Source organism: Pituophis catenifer, unplaced genomic scaffold (genome assembly GCF_029215685.1).
Source record: "Pituophis catenifer annectens isolate HBS135680 unplaced genomic scaffold, rPitCat1.0.hap2 SCAF_5, whole genome shotgun sequence".
Classification (NCBI taxonomy): Eukaryota; Metazoa; Chordata; class Lepidosauria; order Squamata; family Colubridae; genus Pituophis; species Pituophis catenifer.
The window spans coordinates 86,412,745-86,439,159 of record NW_027256885.1 but is presented as its reverse complement, the minus strand read 5'-3'; the positions used below and the strand labels follow the sequence as shown (position 1 = coordinate 86,439,159).

The 26,415-nt window shown below is 39.8% G+C and overlaps 1 protein-coding gene across 1 annotated transcript in view; it reads left to right on the top strand.

Moving 5' to 3' along the window:
• STX4 (syntaxin 4) overlaps window positions 1-26,415 on the top strand; it is an 86,467-nt gene that overhangs the window by 42,323 nt on the left and 17,729 nt on the right. The window contains exons 3-6 of the mRNA XM_070944464.1: window positions 14,925-15,024; window positions 17,450-17,524; window positions 17,687-17,757; window positions 17,845-17,953. Of these exons, the coding sequence (XP_070800565.1) occupies window positions 14,925-15,024; window positions 17,450-17,524; window positions 17,687-17,757; window positions 17,845-17,953 (355 nt within the window). The remainder of the gene's footprint in view (window positions 1-14,924; window positions 15,025-17,449; window positions 17,525-17,686; window positions 17,758-17,844; window positions 17,954-26,415) is intronic.

Genomic DNA, 26,415 nt, shown 5'->3' with positions numbered 1-26,415 from the left:
AATAATAATAATAATAATAATAATAATAATAATAATAATAATAATAATAATAATAATAATAATTTTATTTCTATACCGCCCTTCTCCCGAAGGACTCAGGGCGGTGTACAGCCTATTTAAAAACACAGAAACAAAACAACAATTAAAATTTAAAATCATTAAATAATTAGGCTCCAATTAAAATCCCAGAAATTTAAAATACCCCAATTTAAAACGTTATGTTAATAGCCCGGCCTGGCGGAACAACAGGGTCTTCAGAGCGCAGCGAAACACCCGGAGGTCGGAGATCTTACGTATTTCCGGGGGCAGTTCATTCCACAGGGCTGGGGCTCCCACAGAGAAGGCCCTCCCCCTGGGTGTCGCCAGCCGACATAACTTGGCCGATGGCACCCTGAGGAGACCCTCTCTGTGGGAGCGGACTGGTCGGTGGGAGGCTATTGGTGGCAGAAGTCGGTCTTGAAGGTACCCGGGTCCTATGCCATGGAGCGCTTTAAAGGTGGTAACCAACACCTTGAATCGCACCCGGAAGACCACTGGGAGCCAGTGCAGCTCGCGCAGGAGGGGTGTCACGTGGGCGCAACGAGTTGCACCCATAACCACCCGCGCGGCCGCATTCTGGACCAGTTGGAGCCTCCGAGTGCTCTTCAAGGGGAGCCCCATGTAGAGAGCATTACAATAGTCCAACCGGGAGGTGTCAAGGGCGTGAGTGACCGTGCGCAAGGCGTCCCGATCCAGAAAGGGCTGCAACTGGCGAATCAGGCGAACCTGATAAAAGGCCCCCCTGGCCACGGCCGTCATGTGCTCTTCTAAAGACAGCCGTGGGTCCAGGAGGACACCCAGATTGCGAGCCCTCTCTGTGGGGGGCAAGGATTCACCCCCAATAGTCAGCGATGGCACCTGCTGACTAAATCGGGGCGCCGGAAGCCACAGCCACTCGGTCTTGGAGGGGTTGAGTCTGAGCCTGTTCCTCCCCATCCAGGCCCGCATGGCCTCCAGGCAGCGGGACATCACATCAAGGGCATCGTTGGGGTGGTCTGGGGTGGAGATGTACAGCTGAGTATCGTCAGCGTACAGATGACACTTCACCCCAAAACCACGGATGATCTCACCCAGCGGCTTCACATAAATGTTGAACAGGAGAGGCGAGAGGACCGACCCTTGCGGCACTCCCCATGCGAGATGCCTCGAGGTCGACCTCTGTCCCCTTGCCAACACAAACTGCGAGCGGTCGGAGAGGAAGGAGGAGAACCACCGCAGAACGGTGCCCCCTATTCCTAACCCCCTCAACCGCTGCAGCATGATACCATGGTCGATGGTATCAAAAGCCACTGAGAGGTCTAATAGGACTAGGACAGAGGAGCAACCCCTGTCCCGAGCCCTCCAGAGATCATCCACCAACGCGACCAATGCCGTTTCTGTGCTGTACCCCTGCCTGAAGCCCGACTGGTACGGGTCCAGATAGATAGCTTCATCCAGGTGCCGGGGAAGTTGTCGTGCCACCACGCTCTCAACAACCTTCGCCACAAAACGAAGGTTGGAGACTGGACGATAGTTGGCTAATTCAGCCGGGTCCAGGGAAGGCTTCTTTTTTTTTTTTTTTTTTTTTTTATTGCAAAAGTTTTACAATTACATTTTCACCCCTTTTTTTTCACCCCCCCACCTCCCTCCCCAAACTTCCCATCCTCCCTAACCCTCCCTAACCCTCCCCCCCCCAGACTTCCCTATTATGTACTCATAACTAATAACACTAATATATAAACTTGAACCCATCCCTCCCCTTATATAATTTTTCCTCTTTGTCTCTTTACATTAAGATATTTCTAATACATTATTTTCAAATAAAAGCTATTTGATACTTTCTAGTTTGATATTTGTTCTGAACATATTCTATCCACCTTTTCCATTCCCATTCATAAGTCTCTTGTGAACAATCCTTTAAATATGCTGAAATCTTCGCCATCTCTGCAAAACTAGCCATCTTCAAAGTCCATTCCTCGATAGTAGGCAAAGCTTCATTCTTCCAATATTTACCTATCAACAATCTTGCTGCTGTTATCATATGCAATATTAGTTTTATTTCACCCCGTGTAAAACCCTTAACTATACCCAATAAAAACAGTTGTGGAGAGAATTGAATTTTTTTCTTCAAAACATTCTGCATGACCCACCATATTTTTATCCAAAAAGCCTTAACTTTCCTACAGGTCCACCAAACATGATAATACGTAGCATCCAAACATTCGCATCTCCAACATTTTGGCTGAACATTAGGGTACATACATGACAACTTTTTAGGATCTAAATGCCATCTATAAAACATTTTATAAAAATTTTCCCTCAGGTTCTGCGACTGTGTAAATTTAACATTCTGAACCCAAATTTTTTCCCATGTTTCCAACATCACTGGTTCTTCAAAATTTTGTGCCCACTTAATCATACAATCTTTAACTAATTCAGTTTCTGAATCCCTTTCTAGCAAAACATTATAAAGCCTTTTAATATGCATTGGACCTTTCTCTCTTATATGTCTAACCAATTCTTCCTCATGCAACATAATACCAGTTTTTTGGTCCTCTTTCCATCTCCATTGTAGTTGATTATATTGTAGCCAAGTTAAATTAATTCCTTCATCCAACAGTATCTGTAGTGTCTTCAACTGCCATCTGCCCGCATCTGTGAAAAGAACCTCTTTATATAAAAACCCCCCGAGTGACATTATATTTGTATTCCACATAGTATGACCAAGATCCAGCCATAACGGTATTTTGTAATCCCATTTGAGTCGGTGCTTCTTCCAAACTCTCATCAAAGAGTCTCTAAGTATATGACTTTTAAATACTTTATCTACTTTGTCGTCATAAAATAAATAAGCATGCCATCCAAATTCAAGATCAAAACTTTCTGCATTCAGTATTCCAGTCTTTTTACTTCCAAACCAATCACTTGTTAAAGTTAAAGCTGCTGCATCATAATATAACTGTAGGTTTGGGAGTTTAAGGCCTCCTCTTTCTGGAACATCTTGCATAATTTTCAATTTCACTCTCGGCTTCTTCTCGTTCCAGACAAACTTATTCACACCCGACTGCCAAACTTTCAGTTGTTTATCACTTTTAAGCACCGGAATCATTTGAAACAAAAACAGAAATCTTGGCAAAATGTTCATCTTAACTGCTGCTATTCTTCCAAGTAAAGACAGTTGCAGCTTTTTCCAAGTCTCCATGTCTTTCTGGACCTCTCGCCACAACACCTCATAATTATTTTGAAACAATTTCATGTTTGATTCTGCAACCTGAACTCCAAGATATTTTACCTTAGGTACAATTTCAAAACCTGCCCTCCTTTCAAGCTCATATTTACGATCTTGTGTCATATTTTTAACTATCATTTTAGTCTTTTTTGAATTCAGTCTAAAACCTGAAACTCTACCATAGTCTTGTATAATGTCGTTCATCAGGATTGTTGATTCCATTGGTTGTGATAGGGTAACAACCAGATCATCTGCAAATGCCTTTATTCTATAATCCTCTTGCCTTATCATTATGCCTTTCAAAATTTTAGAGTCCCGTATTGTATTTAGCAAGACTTCCAATGTTAAAATAAATAAAAGTGGGGACAACGGACATCCCTGTCTTGTTCCTTTTTCAATTTTAAACTCTGTCGTCAAACTTCCATTAATAATAATCTGTGCTTTTTGCTCTTGATAAATTGCTGAGATCACCTGTATAAATTGGTCCCCAAAGCCCATCTTTTTTAAAGTCTTTAGTAGAAAATTCCAATCCACTCTATCAAAGGCCTTCTCTGCATCCAAAAAAACCAGCACTGCAGGAATCTGTTTATTCTTATCAAGATATTCCAATAAGTCTATTACTTGCCTTACATTGTCCTTCATATATCTGCCCTCAATAAATCCCGCTTGGTCCTCATGAATCACCTTTTGGATTACTGGCATCAACCTGTTGGCTAATACCTTCGCATAAATTTTATAGTCTGTGTTCAAAAGAGATATTGGTCTATAATTCTCTGGTTTTTTAGGACCAACTTGTTCTTTTGGTATCAAAGATATATAAGCAGTTGTCCAAGATGGGGGTATTTTACCCCCTTGTTGAATATTGCAAAATAAATCTCTAAGTTGTCCCACCATTTCAGCTTGTAAAGTTTTGTAATACACTGCAGTCAAACCATCCGTGCCAGGAGCTTTGACTGTTTTTAGCTGTTTAATTGCTGCTGTTATCTCCTCCTCTGTTATAGGATAATTCATTCTTTCCTTTTGTTGATCAGTAATTTTTGTAACTCTCTTATCATTTAAATATTTTTCTATAAGTCCATTCTGCACCTCTTCTTTGGCATATAGTTTAGTATAATAGTCCACAAAAGCTTCTTTAATTAATTTTTGTTGAAAGATTTCTTTCCCTCCAATATCAATACTATCAATAATCCGTGCACTTTGTTTTTTCCTCAATGTGTAAGCCAACCATCTGCCCGGTTTATTAGCGTTGCAAAATGTGTTATGCTTCGCGTATTGTAGGCTTGTTGCAACTTGTTCCGCCATAAGCATTTGAAATTGGTCTTTCAAAAGTTTTATAGCACTTCGTATTCTTTCATCTGTTGGGTTTTTAATAAGTAACTGTTCTTTATTCTTTATTTCCATTTCCAACTCAGATCTTTTCTTTTGTCGGAGCAGTCTATGTTTAGAATTCATATAGATAAGTACCCCTCTCATATAAGCTTTACTTGCGTCCCAAACAATTTCAATTGGGGTACCTTTATTCAAATTTATTTCAAAAAATTCTTTCAAATGCTTTTTAAGTTCTATTGTATTTTTTTCATATCTAAACAAGTTCTCATTTAATCTCCAAGAACGTCTCTCAACCTTATCCATCTCAATTTCTATCCATACAGGGCTATGGTCAGTCAAAGTTCTTGGAAAAATCTTTGTTCTTTTTGTCTTAACAAATAGATCATTTGACAACAGGATAAAATCAATCCTAGAAAAGGATCTATGTCTATCAGAAAAGAAAGTGTAATCCAATTCATTTGGATTATGTATTCTCCAAACATCTTTTAGTTCCATATCTTCTTTCATATCAAAAAAAGTCTGTGGTAGTCTAATTCTAGACTTTGCCAAGCTCTTTTTATCTAGTTTAGAATCAATTACTCCATTCCAGTCTCCCATAATTAAAATAGATCTATAGTCCCATTGCAATATTTTAGTATGTAACATCTTATAAAAATAGTCCTGTTGTTGGTTGGGAGCATAAATTCCAATCAAAAGAATTTGGCCATTTGCTGTGAGCAATTCAATTGCTACAAACCTACCATCTTGATCTGCTTCTATAACTTTCGCTGTTAATTTTTTATTTACATAAATAACCACACCATTCTTTTTCTGCGAAGTTGAAGATATATAATGTGCTCCTAGTTTTGGGTTTATCAAATATTTTTGATCTTGAGTTGTGATATGCGTTTCTTGTAAACATATTATATCATTATTAAATTGTTTCAAATATGTAAATAATTTCTTCCTTTTCTGTGCTGAATTCAACCCATTAACATTCCAAGATAGACACTTAAAGGTCATCAGCCTCTTTCTGGAGCGCAGAGCAAAATATTTGAAGTTCATCCGAGAGCTTCGATCTCGCTCCTCCCATAGCGCCACTCTCTTGTACGGTACTCTTAACTGCCTTCTTGTCTTGTCTTTCCTGTTGTTGTTGTTGCTTTTGTTTAAGTAGCTTGGATTGAGCTCTAGTTATACGTTGATCTTTAACTTCAGTCAACTGAATCAAATCCAAAATTGGAGAAGAATCCAACAAGGGCTCACTCAGAAAACCTCCTTCTGCACCTTGCACTATTTCTAATTCCTGCTTAGACTGTTCTTTCAATTGCCTCTCTTCACTCTCCTTAATCTCCAAAACTGTAGATGTACGTGGAGATGGTGTTCTTTCCTTAAGAATAGTACTGTAAAAGTGTTGTGCCTTCTCCACGGTATTCAACCGATATCCTTCTCCCTTATATCTAAAAATTATCCCAGCTGGTGCGTCCCACCGGAAGGGTATCTGTAAATTTTTCAATTCCTTAACAAGAAAACCAAATTCTTTTCTAGCTTTCAACATTTTAGGAGGTAATTCTTTAAAAATTTCAAGTCGTGAACCCCCCACTTGTACAGAAGTATGAAAAGATTTTTGCAGGATATCATTTCTAATTTCTCTGTCAGTAAAGTATATGACCACATCTCTGGGCAGTTGTCTTTGTCTGGCCACCCAAGAGTTCACTCTGTAAATTTTATCTATTTTATGAAATACCAAATCAGGATTAGCTTGTAAAATCTTAGCCAAGGCTTCAGAGCAAACTTGTCTCAAATCCTGTCTCTCCTCCTCTCGAATTCCCCGAAGCCGTATGGCGAATTCCATCGCCCGGAATTGTATCATAACAATCTCATCTTCAATTCTCTGCATTTTATTGTCAACTTCATCAGTTTTATAATCATTGTCTTTCATCTTAACATTAACTTCTGATTTAAATTCTTCAACTTTAAAATCAACTTTCCCAATAAATTCTGCCAGGCCAGACGCCACTTCTGATATTTTTTTGGTCACCTTATTTTGATTCTGTTTCACCATGTCTTTAACTTCATTAATTTCCTGCATAAATTCCTGATGTGATTTTTGAAGTTTATCATCTATCTCCTGTTGAGATTTTTGAAATTTATCATCCAAAGTTTTAGAAATAAATTCTTTTAAATCTCCCACATCAAATTCTTTTTTCTGAGTTTGTAGCTGTTGAGCAGGGGGAAGTTGCGTTTCATGTTTGTGTGTGGGGGATCCCCCCCCTAATGCCTTCCCTTCCTGCTTCTTTGAAGCCATCCTGGCTCGTGATCTAGTTTTTCTAAAGAGGGAAGTTCCTTTTCCTTTCCCTCCTGCACAAAGACTTCTAAAAAAGTCCCCCAGATTTGATCAAATAAGGGTTAAAATAAAGCAAAGTCCAATATTGAAAAGGGAAAAATTTCCCAGTTGTTTCTCTTATAACAAGCAAGGCAACTTTATAGCAACTTGGAAACTTTGTAACAAAGCAAAGTAACTTCACCAATCCACACTCGCTGGCTCGTTAACTCTGAGGCTAGGCGCCATGTTTTTTCAAAGCACTTTCACTCACTCGCATTTTCTCAGATTGAAAAGTCAACAAAGTGCTAATACTTGCGTTTCAAAATTTCAGGATTCAGTAGTTTCGCTGTTTATTAAAGCTGGTTCTTTCGCTTTAAGTTTCCTGCAGCCGGCTTGTTCTGCAAAAGCAGAATCGTCCCACGTCGCCCGGAGTTTCAGCAGGTTGGGAGGGAGCCACGCCTGTTCTCTCCCCAGAAACTTCCCTGGGGGGTTACAGGGGCTCAACCTGTGCCCTGCGATCTCTCCTTCTTCAATCCTGTGGATTTAGAAGTTTTCGAGCCGCTTCTTCGTCTCGAAGCGGCTCTACAGGCGGCGGGGCTGGCGGAGCTTCAAAGAGCGCCGCCGTCGCCGAAGACAAGAAAACCGGAAGTGAGGGGAAGGCTTCTTGAGGAGGGGCCTCACTACCGCCTCTTTCAAGGTGGCAGGAAAGGCACCCTCACTCAAAGAAGCACTTATAATCCCCTGGAGCCAGCCTCGTGTAACCTCCCGGGTAGCCAGCACCAACCAGGAGGGACACGGGTCCAATAAACACGTGGCGGCACTAATCTTACCCAGAACCCTGTCCACATCCTCGGGAGTCACAGGATCAAACTCCTCCCAGATAACATTCTCAAGACCTGCCCTCGTCTCCTCCCGTGGACTCATCCAGTCGGAGTCCAAGCCATCCCGAATCCGAGCGACTTTATCATGCAGGAATTGCACAAAATCCTCAGCACGACCCTGCAAGGGATCTTCCTGCACTCCCCCCCGGAGAAGGGAGTGGGTCACCCTAAACAAGGCGGCTGGGCGGTTCTCTGCAGATGCGATAAGAGCGGAAAAGTGGTTAGACCACTTAGAACCAAGTTACAATGTTCCTTTTTACTCCAGATGGTGTCTCTCTGCAATCCACAATTTCCAATTGTTTAATAAGTATCCATTTTGTTTCCATTACATCACGATCTTACTTGACTTCTCTTTTTTCTTTTTCAATTTAAAAACATCAAATCATATTTAAAGTCCAGTCCAAATTTAAATAGCTCTTCTCACTTCTTTTTTTTTCTTTTTTCCCCTTTTATTTATACATCCCTTTTTTTCTTCTTCTTAAAGCTTATTATCCATTCTTTTTATTTTTCTTGGCATTTAAAAAAGAAAGGGAAAAAGGTCTGGCGCTGCGGCGCTACAGTCGGGGAAATAGCGGGCTCTAATGAGCCCACGAAAGCCCCGACTGACAAACCACCGATCGATGGGTCTTCGGACCACTCCCATCCGGAAGGGACGGGGGGAAGGAGAGGAGCACCTCAGAAGGCCAAGAGGAACAGGCAAGTTCATCGGAGGCCAGAGGGAATCCTCAGAGTCGGCGGTGGGGGTAGGCAGCCATGGCGGCTGCCACAAAGCTGTGGCAGACCGTGAAAAGATCGTGCAGGAGGGAAGAAGAAAGGATGAGTTTTTTTCGAAGCCAGGTGAGTGACACCAACCCAGGCAAGAAACAACATAATAGCATGGATTTTTATAAATAAGACCCCAAACTTTAAACAGCGGCTGCAGATCTTTGGGGCTTGAAGATTTGGTAAAAAACAATAATTGAAACTATAGACCCATGATAGATTTTGCTTTGGTAAAATTGATTTGGAAGAATTGGCTTTTAATGAATTAGAAAATTGGGTTTCTCTTTCAATTGGAATGGATTGGAGAAATGTTTCTTTGGGAGTTAACACCTTTGGAAAGTTAATGAAGAAAGACAAACGGATGGTTACATAATAGCTATGGAGATCGTGGTGACTAAGCGGGAATGTGGATTGTAGAGATTTCCCTCCGGTTTGGAAAAGAAATATTTTGAATGGCTTTTTACTTTGGATTACTTCAAAATTAACTTTAGACTTATGGATTTTGGAGTCCTATTCTGTCTTTGGGTGATTTTATGAAGAAAGAAGAAATACTCTGGATTTATTACAATTGAAACTAACTGGCTTAGCAATAAAAGGTGTGGCGCATGAACAAAAGAGAGGAAGTTGATGCATTATACATGGAACAGATGTTACAAAAGCATTAAAGTGACATACAGAGTTTTCAATTTGGACATATGGATTTTGAAGTGGAGCATTCATGGACAGATAGGGAAAGGAAGAAACAAAGCAGATAAAATTAAAATGTAATGTTTAAAAGCTTAAATGTATAAATGATTTTTAGATAAAAACAGGAGGGCTCTTGGAGTAACAAAGATGGAAAATAAGATGGTAACTAAAATAGAGGATTGATGTCTAGGTGGTTAAAAATAAAATAATAAAAATAAGAGTATACACTCATATGAGATAACTTTAAGAAAATTTATTGCTTGATGTAATTTTTAATTTTAATTTGCAAATAAACTTCAGATTGGTGAATATGATTAATTAATGTATTATTGGATGAAACTATAAGATACACAGACTTTAGTAACAAATTGTGATTTAATTCAATGTATGCTGGAAATGATTAATACTATGAAACTTGTTGAGAATTAATTTGGAAGAGTATGTCGGGAAATTGATATATAATGGATAAATACATTGCAAGGGAAAGTTAAAATAAAAGATGATGGGCACCAACTAAATAGGAGTTTGAGATTTGGAGGAGAATATGCTGGAAACCAGTTAAAATGGAAAATGCTGGAAATCAGCCAAATAATAGCGGGAGTTTTGGAGGAGATTATGCTGGAAATCAGCCAAACAATAGTGGGAGTTTTGGAGGAGATTATGCTGGAAATCAGCCAAATATAATATGCTGGAAATCAGCCAAATAACAGTGGGAGGTTCGGAGGAGATTATGCTGGAAATCAGCCAAATATAATATGCTGGAAATCAGCCAAATAGTAGTTGGAGGTATGGAGGAGATTATGCTGGAAATCAGCTAAAATACAATATGCTGGAAATCAGCCAAACAACAGATGGAGGTATGGAGGAGAATATGCTGGAAATCAGCCTAAATAAAATATGCTGGATATCAGCTAAATAATAATAGGTGATATTTATTTATTTATTTATTTATTTATTTATTTATTTATTTATTTATTTATTTATTAAATATACTTTATTGATTTTAAAAATTTATTTATTTTATTTTATTTCTATACCGCCCTTCTCCTGCGGGACTCAGGGCGGTGTACAGCCAAGATAAAACATAGCATATAAAATTTAAAAAACATTTTAAAAAACAATTAAATAATTTTGGCCCAAGTTTAAAACAAACCAATTAAAACCGAATTCAAATTAAAAACTGAGAGGATGGGATCAAGCCAGCCCAGCTAGATGGAATAAGTGTGTTTTCAGGGCCCGACGAAAAGTCCGGAGGTCTGATATCATGCGTATCTCAGGGGGCAGGTCATTCCAGAGGGCAGGTGCTGCCACAGAGAAGGCTCTCCCCACTGGGGGTCGCCAGCCGGCACGGTCTGGCCGACGGCACCCTGAAGAGGCCCTCTCTGTGCGAGCGAACCGGTCGGTGGGAGGCTATATCCTATATGGAGGAGGATATGGATCTTGAGATAAATCTGTGTAACATGAAATGTGTAATAGATGATAAGCGTGAAAAAATCAAAGATAAATTGATAAAGTTTAAGATTTTAAGATTTGATGAAATGGGCTTAGAGATTAAGAAATATTTATTATTTATTTATTATTTATTAATTCAATTTGTATGCCGCCCCTCTCCGAAGACTCAGGGCGGCTCACAATGCATTTAAAATCATTATAAAAAACATTTAAAAATTAAAAACATTAAAAACATTAAAACTCATTCATACCATTCATGGCCGGATTTCGCCGGATCGCAAGAGTGAGATCAACGGCCCCAGGCCTGCCGGAAAAGCCAGGTCTTCACCGCTTTTCGGAAGACCAATAGGGTGGGGATGGTCCGGATCTCAGGAGGTAACTGGTTCCAGAGAGCTGGGGCCGCCACAGAGAAGGCCCTCCCCTGCGGGCCCGCCAGCCGGCATTGTTTAGCTGACGGGACCCGGAGGAGACCAACTCTGTGGGATCTTACCGGTCATTGGGAGTTATGCGGTAGAAGGTGGTCTCGAAGATACCCTGGCCCTGAGCCATGTAGGGCTTTAAAGGTAATAACCAACACCTTGAATTGTGACCGGAGACCAATAGGGAGCCAGTGCAGCTCGCAGAGAATTGGTGTAATGTGGGTGTACCTAGCTGCATCCACGACAGCTCGCGCGGCTGCGTTCTGGACCAACTGTAGTCTCTGAACACGTGTTGCAATAATCTAACCGTGAGGTGACAAGGGCATGAGTGACCGTGAGGAGAGCCTCCTGATCCAAGTAGGGTCACAATTGGTGCACCAGGCGAACCTGTGCAAAGGTCCCCCTAGCCACAGCTGTCAGATGTTGCTCTAATCTTAGTTGTGAGTCTAGGAGGATACCCAAATTGCGAACCCGTTCTGAGGGGGACAATTTCTCCCCCCCCCAGAACCAAGGATGGACAATCGACATAGTCTTTAGGAGGCAATACCCACAGCCACTCGGTCTTGTCTGGGTTAAGTCTGAGCCTGTTGACTCCTATCCAGACCCTCACAGCCTCCAGGCACCGGCACATTACACCCACCGCATCACTGAAATGACGTGGGGTAGAGATATACAGCTGGGTATCATCAGCGTATTGCTGATACCTCACCCCGTATCGTCGGATGATCTCACCCAGCGGCTTCATGTAGATGTTAAATAGGGGAGAGAGGACTGAGCCCTGAGGCACCCCGCAAATGAGGGGCCTAGGGGTCGACCTCTGTCGTCCTACCAACACCTACTGTGATCGACCAGAGAGATAGGAGGAGAACCACTGTAACATGGTGCCTCCCACTCCCAGCTCCCTTAGTCGTCCCAGAAGGATACCATGGTCAATGGTATCGAAAGCCGCTGAGAGGTCAAGTAGCACCAAGATGGAGGAATGACCCCCATCTCGGGCTCGTCAGAGATCATCCATCAGCGTGACCAAAGCAGTTTCCGTGCTGTAGCCAGGCCTGAAGCCAGACTGAAAAGGGTCTAGATAATCTGTTTCCTCCAATGACCGCAGGAGCTGAAGTGCCACCACTTTCTCTACAACCTTTCCCACAAAGGGTAGGTTGGAGACTGGACGAAAGTTCTTTAATTCTGCTGGATCCAGGGAAGGCCTCTTGAGGAGGGGCCTTACAACCGCCTCCTTTAATGGTTGCGGGAAGGCCCCTTCCCTCAAGGACGCATTAACTAAAGCCTGGAGCCAGCCTCGTGTCACCTCCCTGCTGGCCAAAACCAGCCAGGAGGGGCACGGGTCCAACAAACAAGTGGAGGAACTCATCGCTCCTACAGCCTTGTCCACTTCCTTAGTATGGATAGAATTCTGTTTTATAAACTGAAATAAAAATAGAGTTGTATTGAATCTGAAATTAAGATTCGTGGTGATAAAATTGTAAAGTAAATAATTAGATTAAGAGGTTAGAATATTGTTAAAATTTATATTTTGATATTGATGTTAAAAGATGTAATGAAGGCAATTTGGAGAAGAACCAGATATAATTTGGATTGCTACATGGATATAAAAATAAGTTAAGCTTATCTGGAAACTAAATCTGTGGAGATATAATAGAATTGTTTAGATGAAGATGCTAGAATTTATGTTAAAAAATTTTTTTATGTTTTGATTTCTACCTTTAAAAGATGTAATGGGAAATTGTGAATGGAGCTTGTTAAAGAAATGTAAGCGTTGTACCTATCTATGACCGGATCGAGACTTCGTTCTTGAAAGATATATTTTATGTTTATGTCTGAAAAAATAAAAAAAAATATTTTGAAAAAAAAAGGGAAAAAAAAGGATTTCTTTATTTCTTTCCAATCCTTTGACCATGTCTAATTGTTTAAAGTTTCCAATTAGTTTGTTCAGAAATCAATTTTCAATTCGGTTTTTGTCTTTTCCAAATTACATTTCAAAATCCTCTTTGCCCCCATGCTCCTTAGCCGCTATTACACATTAGGGGTCTTATAGTTGTAAGATGTTTCTCTTGTTGTTATTCAAGCCTGAGTTGGCTGTCACTCACCCGGCTTCAAAAAAACCTCTGTTCCGTTTCTTTCTTCTCTCCAGCTCTATACTTAGCCCGGTTGTCCCAGCTTCGTGGCAGCCGCCATGGCTGCCGCCCCCCACCACCGACTCACAGAGAGTTCCCTCTGACCTCCAAGGAACTTGCCTGTTCCTCTTGGTCGTCCAAGGCGCCTCTCTTTCTTCCCCGTCCCTGCAGGACAGTTCCGGTCCAAAGATCCATCAGCAGCGGTTCGGCAGCCGGGGTTTTTGCGGCGCTCATCAGAGCCCGCTATTTCCCTGGCTGTCTCACTGCGACGCCAAACCGGACAGTTCGCTCGCTGGTTTTGAGGTTGGGGTTGGTTGGGGCTGTGCTTCTAAAGCACAGCTGATTGTCAGCGAGCAGCAATTAGAAAAGCAGGCAAAGCATGGAAAATCGCTTCGCTTGCGTTGGGGCTGAAAAACAGCTTCAAAAGCACAACTGATCCTCGGAGGGAGCTCCAGTGACTAAAGCAGCCAAAGCACGGAAGGGGTAAGAGAAGGCAGTAGCTGTTCGGGGTAGCCATTTTGGGCACCGCACGGGGTTACATTCAGAGTGTAAGACGCACCCAAATTTTCAGCCTCTTTTAGGAGGGAAAAAAGTGCGTCTTATACTCCGAAAAATACGATATCTGTGACCTTGGGATAATTAGGCAAACTGCCAAAGGCTTTTCTTGGCAACAGTTCAGGAACAGAAGAAATAACTACAGCCAAACAAGAAGCAATTCTCTCAACAGTTGTTTTCCGGCAAAGAGGCCAGGAGCTGTTGCTGGTCTTTTAAGCCTTATGGGAGGGGCCAATCATCTCTTGGGCCTATTTCCGAGTTGTCCTCTCTGTTTTAGCTGCTCCTGCCTTCTGGCAGCTCTTCTCATACGTGCACTAGGAACAGGCTCCTCCTGTTCCTCTGCCTCTCTACTGTCAGCCTCTGGAGGCTCCGAAGTCCGCACATCACTCCCCGATGGCCCTGGCCCCATCTCTGCCTCCGACGCAGAGCCCTCATCCGGGCCTTCCCCAGCCTCCAGGACTGGCCCATGTTCTTCCTCAGCCTCATCGCTGTCCGACTCCGCTGCCAGCTCCGCAGGCTGCTGGCAGAGCACAACAAAAAGCAACAGTGTATAAAACATGCTTCTGCCCACTTTGTTACCTGGTAGACTTCACTTAACTATCACAAATGGGACCGGCAATTCTGTCACTAAGTGATACAGTCATTAAACAAGATATCACGTGTTTGCGACTTGAAATCTCCCTTCCAGTTTCTCCATTGACTCTACTTGGCTATGAAGTGGGCAAATGATTGCAGGGAGGCTGCAGTGGCTATAAGAGGGACAACAGGTTGTAAAGTTAATTTTTCAGTACTTACAGTAACTTTGAATTAAAAAGTGCAGTTATTAAGTGAGGACTACCTATAATTATTTTATTCTGAAATGATTTTTAGAAAAAAACCTATAGAACCTAGAACAGTGGTTGTCAACCTTTATTTCACCATGGGCTCCTTTTAAGTACCTTTTGTGGCCGCGGACCCCCAAAACTTAAGATTTAAATCATATAATTTCTTCAAGCCTTTGTGGACCCCCTGTGATGACATCACAACCCCCCCCCGTGTCCATGGACCACAGGTTAAGAACCACTGACCTAGAACAATTATCAGTGTTTCTGAGCTCTCTGAGATGAGATCAGGATTCAGTAATTAGTACTGACCTCATTATATCATTTATCTCCTTTATAGACACGTCATATCCGTGAAGCCTTGAAGATACTGGAAAGCAAAGTGAAGGACCTAGAGAAAAACCAAACTACAGTCCTGGCTTCACCAATCCCTGATGACAGTAGGTTTCCAACGATCAAGCTTCAATCTGTGTTCTGTCCCCGTCCCACACACGCACCCCTACAGACGGCCCAGAGTTAATAAGCCACATGACAAAGTCTTTGAAGATAAAGCTGGCAGCAACCCAGTGGCTAGCTGCCAATTCAGATGTCGAGCCTCGGTTGGGTCTCGCCATCACTGGGGAGGATTACTCACACAAAACAAAGATTAGACTGCAAGCATTCCGATAAAGTAGGCAAAGTTTCAGCAATACAAGGATTAGTCCAAATGCAGTCTGACAAGGCAGGCAAAAGTCCAGTAACGCAGAGATCATGGATTATTTCTAGTTTTTGCTCGTCACAAACTGAACCGGCCACCACACCCACATTTATACCCTGTGGGGTGTGGTCCAGTGACTCAGCTAATCTCTGACACGCCTTCCCCTCTGCTGCGCATGCTTCTCCCTGCGCCGCTGTCGAGGATCCAGCCAGCACTTATCTCCTTCGTCGCTGTCCACCTGTGGCTGCGGGGACGTGCTTGGCTCTGGGCCTATCTCTTGGCCTTCGGTGTCCTCCGGAGGCATTGCCAGAGAGGAGGGTCCTGGAGAGGGAGGCCTTGCCAACTCCTCTCCCTCACTCTCAGAGTCTGCATCTGTCGATAGCCCAGGCTCAGGCAACAGAGCCACAACAATCTGCCAATATATACCCTGTGGCTTAAATGTATACGGCATCTTGCAGGCTGTTGCTTACAAGGTTACGTGTTCCAAAATTACAAACGGAAAACTAACAGAAAATGCTACAATCCCTCTTTAAATCTTAGTTAAATTAGGACTGACGCTTAAGATGACATGGCAAAGATGACAGAAAATACCATCTTTCAGAAGAAATTAGTGGAAAAAGGAAACATACTTCAAAGAGGAGACTTACACAAATGAGGCAGCAAGGAAGATTAGTCAATATTGATCAAGAAAGCAAAAGACCTTTGGTCAGTTGAGAGTAGGAATCAAGAATAGAAACCAGCCTGTTTAAATGTAACAAGAACTGAAAGAAAATGACTTTCACTTAGATACCTTCAAAAATAAGGGCAAGGAATTTGTGCTGTGAGTAGAGTCAGAACAATTATTTTGGCAATAGAATTCGTAGTAGAGATATAAGAACTGAGAGAGACTAAAGAGAAATAACTATAAAGTACAGGTAGTCCTCACTTACTGACTGCCTTGCTTTATGACCATTTAAAGTCATGACAGCATAAAAAGGTTTTGCAATCCTTGCATTTTATGGCCATCATAATCAGGTGATCACCATTCGGGCATTTCAGAAATGGCTTGCAACAAGCTGCGTTAATAGAGAAGGCAGAAATAAAATTGTAAACTCTGATCACGTGATATTTTGCTTAGGCAATTGTGGCACTTGGCAACAGAGCTGCCAGTACCAATTGTGGTTACTAAGCAAGGGCTACCTGTACAGAAGAAAATGAGCAGTTACGAATCAGACTTTCAGCAAAGGCATAAAGGAGACAGTTTTGCAGAATTGTTCAGGAAGTAGTGATGTGACTTACAATGGATTGCAGGTAGCAATAGCACTTAGACTTATATACCATTTCACAGTGTTTTACAGCCCTCTCTAAGCGGTTTACAGTGTCAGCCTCTTGCCCCCACCAGTCTGGCTCCTCATTTTACCCACCTCGGAAAGATGGAAGGCCAAGTCAACCTTGAACCAGTGAGGCTCGAACTGCTGGCAGTTGGCAGAATTAGCCTGCAATACTGCATTCTAACCACTGCGCCACCATGGCAGTCCTTGCTGAGCAACAGCCTCAGACAACAACCGTTCCTAGTTACAATGAAAAGTAACTGTGTAGTCACATTTGTGCCCGCATTTTGCTTTGCTTTTTAATTTATATGCCGCCCTTCTCTGGAGACTCAGGGCGGCTTACAATGCGTTAAGCAATAGCCTTCATACTTTTGTATATTTATACAAAGTCAGCTTATTGCCCCCACAAACTGGGTCCTCATTTTACCTACCTTTGAAAGGATGGAAGGCTGAGTCAACCTTGAGCCTGGTGAGATTTGAACTTGCAGTAATTGCAAGCAGCAGATGTTAATAACAGTGCTTTAGTCCACTGTACTACAGGCTCTTTTGCAGCCTTTGCACCTCTCTCTGCCACAGGTTTGCCATTATAGTCAGTTGATAGGGATGTCCTGTGTAAAATCATAAACAGTCACAATCACATGATTTTTCGCTTTGTGACTGCTTTGCTTAACTGGGTTGATGGTCCCTAATGCTGTCACTAAATGAGGACTAAATTTGTTCCCATCATTTACAGGTAGTCCTCATTAGTTTCCCAGAGGAAAGGTGGGAGGTGGGCCAGTGTAGCTCAGTCACAATGCTTGCAAGAATTGGATATGATGAAAATTAATACTGTTTTTGCATTTTCAATGTGTTTTCTAGATACGAAGCAAGGCCTACAAAAGCTGTGTGAGGAGATCAAGGAGTTGGCAAAAGACACCAGAGCCCATCTGAAGAGTGAGTGTGTGCACAACTTATGAGGAAAACAGAGAGGGTTGTATCTTGACTCTTCAGCTTGGGAATTAGTATCTAGTGCTCTGAAAAATATATTTTAGTCCCCAGAGCTCTCTCTTGAAATAAGCATTAAAATCTAACTATAGCCACTTCTTAATTATGTAGGAATTGAGCCCACGAAGGAGGAACAAGATGAGAGCAGAAATTCATTCAACAACCGAATGAAGAGAAATCAGGTGAGAAGCAAAGCAATTGGTTGCCTTGATAGGGAAGCAAGGTGAGGCAAAAAGGGTCTGCATTACTCATATATATTTCTGCTTCAGCATGGAATCCTTTCCCAACAATTCTTGGATCTCATCAATAAATGCAACTCTGTACAGTCTGACTACCGAAACCGAAATCTGGAGCGCATCAAACGACATCTACAGATTAGTGAGTATTTGTGGTTGCCTTTGTTAGGCACAGAAAATGCTGCATTTTAATGTCAAATCATCTTGTAGAATTGCCCCAAATCATGTGCCTGCTGTAGAAAGATTGCGACAGCCAAAGTTATTTGGATATTTTATGGCTAAGGAAAGTCCCAGGTGGTGGCCAGTTAGCTACTGGGCCAAATTCAAAATTTTAGTTATTAGGGACAAAGATACCTGTTAGAGAATCTCAGTTATAGATCTGTTCAGTCACTGAGATTATCATGCATTTATTGAGAAGTCTGGCAACTGCTCACAGATGGGCCTTTTTAATGATGGTGCCTCCACTCTAGAATGTTCTCCCTCTGGACATTTGAGAGACACCTTGTCAGGGAATGTAGATTTAATAGCTGTAAACTGATGTAAGGTTGTAAGCTGATGCAGTGGGAATGATTCAGCATTGGAATCGCCAGTTTAAGAGTCTGGTGGGGTCCACACAAGACTGCTACCCTTTTAAGAAGTGTCTATATATAGGTGACCATTAGACGGCGTATCTCTCTCTCGTCATGTATCTCATTGCTCTCTCTTGTTTCCGTAGCTGTATGATAAGGTATCTACCACGTCTTTGTCTGTATATATTTAGTTGTATATAATCCACTGTTAATTATCTAAAGCAGTGGTTCTCAACCTTCCTAATGCCACGACCCTTTAATACAGTTCCTCATGTTGTGGTGACCCCCCAACCAGGGGTGGGTTCAAAATTTTTTTACTACCGGTTCTGTGGGCGTGGCTTATTTTGTGGGCATGGCTTGGAGGTCATGTGACTGGGTGGGCGTGGCTAGCTGGTCATGTGACCGTGTGGCCATGGTTATGTGTATAGGGACTACTCAGAGGGCTGAAAAAAGTCATTTCTGACAGGTCCTCGCACTTTTGACTGATCCTCACACTTATGACCATCCTCACATTTATGCCCGTGCAACATTCTTAACAACCATGTCACTCATTTCACAACTGCTTCTTTTCACCATGGTGATAAGATAGGGCAAAAAACGTAAAATGTGAGGACAGTCGTAAGTTCGAGGACTGGTCAAAAGTGCGAGGACCAGTCAAAAATAACTTTTTCAGCCCTCTGAGTAGTCCATATGCATAAAAGGATACAGCAATAGAGAGGGATGAAGGAAGGGAAGGGAAATTAGAGTAGGAGGGAGGGTAAGAGAGGGAGGAAGAGAGGAGGAGAAGGAGAAAGGAAGAGGAAGTAGGGAGGAGAAGAAGAGGGGGAGGAAGAGAAAGTAAGAAGGAAAGAAAAGAGAGAGGTGGTAGGTTTGAGGAGAAAGATTGCTGTACAATAAAAAAGATGAAAGGGAAGAAAGCCAACCCCAAACAAATATAAAGATATTAAGATAAAGAATTAATTGTTAAACTTTAAAGAATAAAAGAGAACAAATAGAAATAAATAGCAATAATTAGAAACACACATACAAACATACAACGTATTTTCTTTGAACAGAGTATTTGGCCGGTTCACAAATTTAAACAATGTTTAGTCATTTCAATTAAATTTACAATTTCTATATTTCCTTTTTGCCATATTTATTCCTCATCTATTTTTTTAAAAAACCAATATTACCCTTCATCCTCATCTCTAATCTTAATCAAATTCAATTTTTCCCTTCTATTCTATATTATACCCCTTCCCATTGTCATCTATTTTTATATCCATCCTCACATTGGTTAATTATGTAATATTACAGTTGTTCAATATAAATTTGACATTTTAATATAAATCAATTAGTTATATAACTACCTTTTTTGTACATTAATCAATATGAACATGAATATTCCAATTATTTCCATGCAATCCAATTTCTTACAAATCAATTAATTATATTTACCAATAATAATAAACCAAATAATTTCCCCCATATATTCCTCCAAACCACAACTTAACCATTTCTGCTTTCAACACAATATCCAATTAATAGTATCTCAATTATTACAATTCCCTAGTTAAATAGAGCTTTTTTTCTTTTGTGTTTTAAAATCTTGAACTCTCCTCTTTTTCCCTAAATTTCCCATTGTTTGTACCTACCTTTTTTGGTGAGGAAAAAGAAATCTGCCTGCCTAATTTTTCAACGTTGCAGCAACAGCAAAGCCAACAGCCTGCTTTACTTTCAGTTTCGTTTTTCAACATAGCTAGGGGAAAAAAATCTGCTCCAGCAAGCAACAGAGCCCTGAGCAAAACAGCTGAGAGCAAATCAGCTGAGAGTCGGGAGCCGATCTAATCAAGGGCTAATTAGCCTATGCTGAAGCTCCGCGGGCCAATAAAATTACAAAAAAACACCGAACCGCTTGTTAAATTGCTGGCTCGCCCGCCCCTCGCCCACCACTATTTATTGGCAATAAATAGTGATGCGGAGGGGCGGGGCAAGCCAGCAATTTAACACCGGCAGAATCCCACCACTGGCTATAGGGCGGCCCTTTGAAGCCCCGCGGCAAGAATTTAAACAGTTTTTTTTCCTCTAGCCATCAGCTGGGACTCAGGAGGCAGCAATAGATTGGGAGTGGGCGGGGTAAGCGAACGGCTGGCGATCCAACAGAGCAGAGAGTGAGGGTGAGTGAAGGCGTGGGGGGAGCGAGAGAGGGCTTTGGCGACCCCTGTGAAATGGCCGTTTGACCCCCAAAGGGGTCGCGACCCCCAGGTTGAGAACCGCTGATCTAAAGGCTCTGTGTGCTGTGTTTTGATCCTGGGTTTGTCTCATAATACTAGTCACTCTGCAAAACTCTGACACACCTCCTATAGCAACTTTTAAGGTTTTATAAAGAATACATTACATTCCTTTAATATATTATTTATCATTATATACATTTTATTGCTGCTTTTGTTGTACTTTTTAAAGTAATTTTATTAAAGATTATAATTGCAACAATAAAAACTAATACAAACTGGAAGAAAGCAAAAAAATAGAGAGTAAAAGTGCCAAGGAAAGGAAGAAATGTAAAAGAAAAAAATAAAAAGAAGTTACTTCCAACCTTCATCACAACAAATATAAAACAATTTTAGTAATTTTTCACCTCTTACTTTATAACCAATTATCTCTTTGTCCTGTGTTCAATTTCTTATCTATAAATAAATAAATAAATTATAAATAAATTTATTTCATTATCATTTCAGTCCTGGTGTCATCAAAAGTCCATTAAAAGTTGCCAGAAATAACATATCTGTTTTAACCTTGATCAAATAAACCAACCTCATGTTCCTTTTTTTAAACTTCTAACAGTCTTAATTTTAATCCACTCAAGTACTCTTGTAGAATTTATTTCTTTACCTCTTCCCACAAGATTCATCCAAGCTTTAACGTCTTTTGTAAATCTAATATGACACAATTATTCAGATCACTTTCTTGATTTATTATTTGTAATTATTTTTTGACTTCTAAAACATCAACAGATTACATTTTTATATCTAATGAAACCTCTTTTTCCATGTCATTTTTGTAGCCTGTCATTTGTAGATCCACTTTCAGTGTCTCTGTCTTGTCAGATAAAACTTGTTTCTCTTCTGTCATTTCTTCCAAAACCTTTTTTTGATCATAGCCTATCTATAGAAGCAAACATCACTATTAAAATTCTTGATATTAATTTCTGATTTCTTTTTTCAAAAGCATCCCACAGTATTTCCAGTGTTAAAATGTTTTGCATCATTCTGTAGTTGTTAAATCAGGTTTATGTATTTTCTCCTTTAATTAAATCTTTAGCTCTCTTTATAGTCCAATTTTTAAAATCTTTTATCTCTTTATGTTCAAAACAAGTTGACTTTCTTATGGGAAAAATTCTTATTAATTACAAAATATCATTTCCAATTTATCTGGATCCTTTCTAAAATCAGCTTTTTGCTGTTTATTTCAAATTTCTTAAGCTTGTAGTTAATTTTTTCTTTCATTAACAATTGAAGGCAGACTCACCCAGTATTTTCAGATGTGTCAATCCAAAGGTTCTAATAGTAGCTAATACACAATTCTTAGAAAAATTAGAAAAAGAAGTATGTGAACTTAGTATCTTTTTAAAACATACAGTTTGAGCAAAATGTCTACCTCATCTCCCAGTACTCAAAACCCACCTGAGAGTGTTATTTTGAGGTCTCCTCAAAAGGAGCAACTGTCTGGAGCACTTGTGGAAATCGTCTGTCCTTTCTTTGGAGAGATTTAAAAAGCCAATGCTTCATTGTTTGTCACAATTGTCAGTTCTATTTTTCAAAAAGCCATCTTCAATCCACCATTTTGTCCTCCAGAAGTCACTACTTTAATTGTAAACTGCTTCCAGATGCTTCAGCGTAGGAAGCAGTATAAAAAATACATTAAATAAATAAGGGAGAATGTCCAAACGTGATATCCTATTTTCTACACTGTTTCTCTTTAAAGAGATAGCAGAAAAAAGCAGGAATCTTGTGTTCTATTCCATGAATAGAATGTCCATTAATTTAACTGAAAAAAGGTTTTTTTTTAACTCTTAGCTTTGTCAGTGAATATTGAAATAGAAAATGATACAGAACAAACTAGTATGAAAATGGAGGTCATCTAATCCAACCCCCTCTGCCCAAGGCAAAAATCCTTAAAGCATCCCAGACAAAATCTTTTCTAGAAAACCTCCAGCCCCAAGTTGTATGTGTCATTAGTCTCCTATTTGTTGCCCTTGGAAGCCCATTTGATCATGATTTCTTGAAAACCAAAAGCACTGATTCTCTTTCAAGGAGAAAAGTAGAAATTTATCCAATGTAAGCAGTAAAAGAGAGAGATCACAGTTAAATCACAGTCCCTTCTCAAAAAGTTTGATACATTCTTCCTGGAAGAAGTTTATTAGAGTTTCTAGGGTTATCTTTTTTTTTTTTTTTTGAGTAAAATTTTCTTTATTTTTTAAAACAAACAAACATTTAATACATCAATCCTCCTTTCCCTGTGACATCTCGGTGTTATCTTCTGGGCTTCTTCTCCATCTTCCATAAGTTTCTTCTATCTTCATCTTTGTCCAAACCATTCTAACATTTCATTGCTAAAGCAATGTTATAATCATTTATACATAGTTATAATATCGGTCATTTATATCTCTTTTCCAACCAACTATAAAAATAATTCCATGTCTTAAAATATTCTGATTCTTCCTTATCCTTAATCATCAAGGTTAATCTATTCATTTCTGCACAATCTAATTTTTTTTTTTTATTACTTCTTCTTCCAAAGGTATTTTCTCTGATTTCCAATTTTGAGCATACACAATTCTTGCAGCTGTTATTACATGTATGATCAAATATACATTTTCCTTGCTAATTTTTTCTGGAAAGATACCCAGTAGGAACAACTCTGGTTTAAATTCAATGCGTTGCTGTATCATTTCTTCCAACCAGATTTTAATTTTGTACCAGTAACTTTTTGCTTCAGAACAGGTCCACCACATACGATAATAAGATCCTGGTGTTTGATGACATTTCCAGCAGGTAGCCGATTTATCTTTAAACATTTTTGCTAACTTCTCCGGTGGCATATGCCATCTATAAAACATTTTATATTGGTTTTCCTTATATGCAGTGGACATTGTTAATTTATAGTTCCTTTCCCATAGTTGTTGCCATTTTTCAAACTCAATTGGATAATCAAAATTTCTACCCCAGGCTATCATTGTTTCTTTTACTTGCTCCTTCTCCAATTCAATGTACAGCAAAAAGTTATAATTTTTTTTATTAAGTTTTCCTCTGTTCCCATGAGTATCTTATCCAGTTCAGTCTTTTCCGTATAAAAACCATATAATTTAGCATCTTTTTCATATCTTGATCTTATCTGCATATACATATACCAATCTATCTCAATTCCCTGTTGTTCCAATTCTCGTTTCTCTTTCAATTCCCCCTTATCCATTAGTAACTCATTATATCTAACAATATTTCCAAAATTAAAGACATTTGGGTGTGTTAAAGCTTCTGTTATTGATAACCATGTTGGTATTTTCACATAAAATTTATCTCTAACCTTCTCTAACCAGTAACAATGCATTTCTTATATAATGTCTATGAAAGTATGTGTGTATCTTACTTCTACCATGCCATAAAAAGACATGCCATCCCAGTTGTAAATCATGCCCTTCCAGTGTTAGCAACCTTGTATTTCTTAGTTCAATCCATTCCTTCAACCATGTCAATACTGCTGCTTGATAATATAATTCCCAATTTGGTAAACCAAATCCCCCTCGTAGTCTCGTGTCTTGCAACATTCTTAAATTTATTCTTGCTTTTTTCCTTTGCCATATAAATTTCCTCATGATCTTATTAAGATATTGAAAGTAAGTCTTTTCAATTTTTATTGGCACAGTTTGGAATAAAAATAATAATCTTGGTAATATGTTCATCTTTATCAATGCAATCCGACCCATAAGTGATAGTTGAAGGTTCTTCCATTTTTCCAAGTCTTTTTCAATTTGTTGCTTTAACTTGTAGTAGTTTTCTTCTTTTATTGTTGCACATTTTGAAGTTAAGTATACTCCCAAATATTTAACTTTTTTCACCACTTGTATATCTAAATTTTCTTTTATCTCTCTATTTTGTTTTTCTGTTGTATTCTTCACCAAAATTTTTGTTTTGTCTTTGTTTATTTTCAAACCGGATACTTTTCCATATCCTTCTATCTGTTCTAGTAATTTAGGGCCTGTTATGTACGGTTCCTCTATAATGAAAACCAAATCATCGGCAAACGCTTGTAGTTTGTACTCCTCTTTTTTGACTTTCATCCCTTTTATCTCATCACTCCATCTAATGTTCCTGTTTAAAACTTCTAGAGTCAAAATAAACAGCAATAGTGATAGAGGGCATCCTTGTCTGGTACCTTTCATTATATTAATCTTTCCTGTCATTTCTCCATTCATCATTATCTTGGCAAATTGTCTGTCGTAGATTGTTTTTATGGTATTTATAAATCTCTCCCCAAAATCCATTATCTGTAATTGCTTTATCATAAACTGCCAGTTCACATTATCAAAGGCTTTCTGTGTATCCAGGAACATCAACACCATTTGTTTTTCTGGGTGAGTCGCATAATATTCCAAGGTATTCAAAATCATCCTCATATTATCTCTAATTTGTCTTTTTGGTAAGAAACCATTTTGATCACTGTGGATATATTCATTTAACGGTTTTTTCAACCTATTTGCCATTATTGAAACAAAAATCTTATAATCTACATTTAATAATAAAATAGGTCTATAATTTTTAATCAAGTGTAAATCTGTATCTTCTTTAGGTATGAGTGTCACATATGCCTCTTTCCATGAATCTGGCATTTTAGCCTCTAATAATAATTCATTAAATAAATCCAACATTACATTACTAATCACTTCTTCCAATGTTTTATACAACTCAGCTGGTAAACCATCTGGTCCAGGTGCTTTTCCACTCTTTTGTCTTTTTATTGCTTCTGTTAATTCCATCATTGTTATTCTTTCATCTAACATTCCTTTAAATTGTTCTGATATTTTAATTAAATCTGATTTTTCCAGGTAGTTTTGTATCTCCTCCTCAGGGATCTTCTCTTGAGAATAAAGTTTTTCATAATATTCTTGGATTACTTTCTTTTTTTCTTCAGTTCTATGTTGTAATTTCCCTTCATCTTGTAAATATTTTATAACTTTTTTCTCCTCTATTCTTAGTTTATACGCTAGCCATCTTCCTGGTTTGTTCTCCGTATTGGTGGAGACAGCAGCCAGGCATGGGTAGTTCTCGTCTATCAGATTGAAGGACTGAGTCTGTTGAAGTTGTTAAGTCCCGCCTTCCTTGTTAGGGGCTTCCAGCTTTTTTCTCAGTCCTCAGACTGGACAGACGTGTGTGGGAGTATTTCTCTGCAGAATTTGTACTTTACTTGGATTTCTTCTGCCTTTCCTTGGATTCGTGAGTGTATATCTGTTTGCCTGCTGGCAAGCAGCTTATATTTATATGGGATTTGTTTTTTCGTTGTTAATTTGTCCCAGACCCTTTCTTAAAGTTTTTGAGTTGCATGTTATGTTGTTGCACATGATTGGAATCACAGAAAAAGATCTTATTTTATTGTGAATTTGGGGGTCTGGGACTGGCGGTTGGGGTGTTGAGCCCTGTTTGTTTGTGCTGGATTGCATTCTAAAGCGCTTAGAAGAGCTGTGCTCTGAATGGGGCTGACCGGGTGGCCATTTTGGTTTACTTATTGAGCTGCTCCACATATTATTTCAGGAGTTTTTGCGCTCCACGTGGCCTCACTATGGAGGAATTTCTCAGCCCAGCGCTTGCCTGTGTCTGTGACCACGATCGGGCTCTTTAGAAACTGAAAAATTTCAGTAAATGACTCAGGAGTTTTTTGTTTAGCGCTCCATTTAACCGCCTCTTAATTCAGCTGCAGCAATATTAAGGGCCTTGAGCTCCACGTGGGCGGTCGCCATTTTGGATTCAAAAATAAAAGCCTCAATTTTTTTTTCTGCATC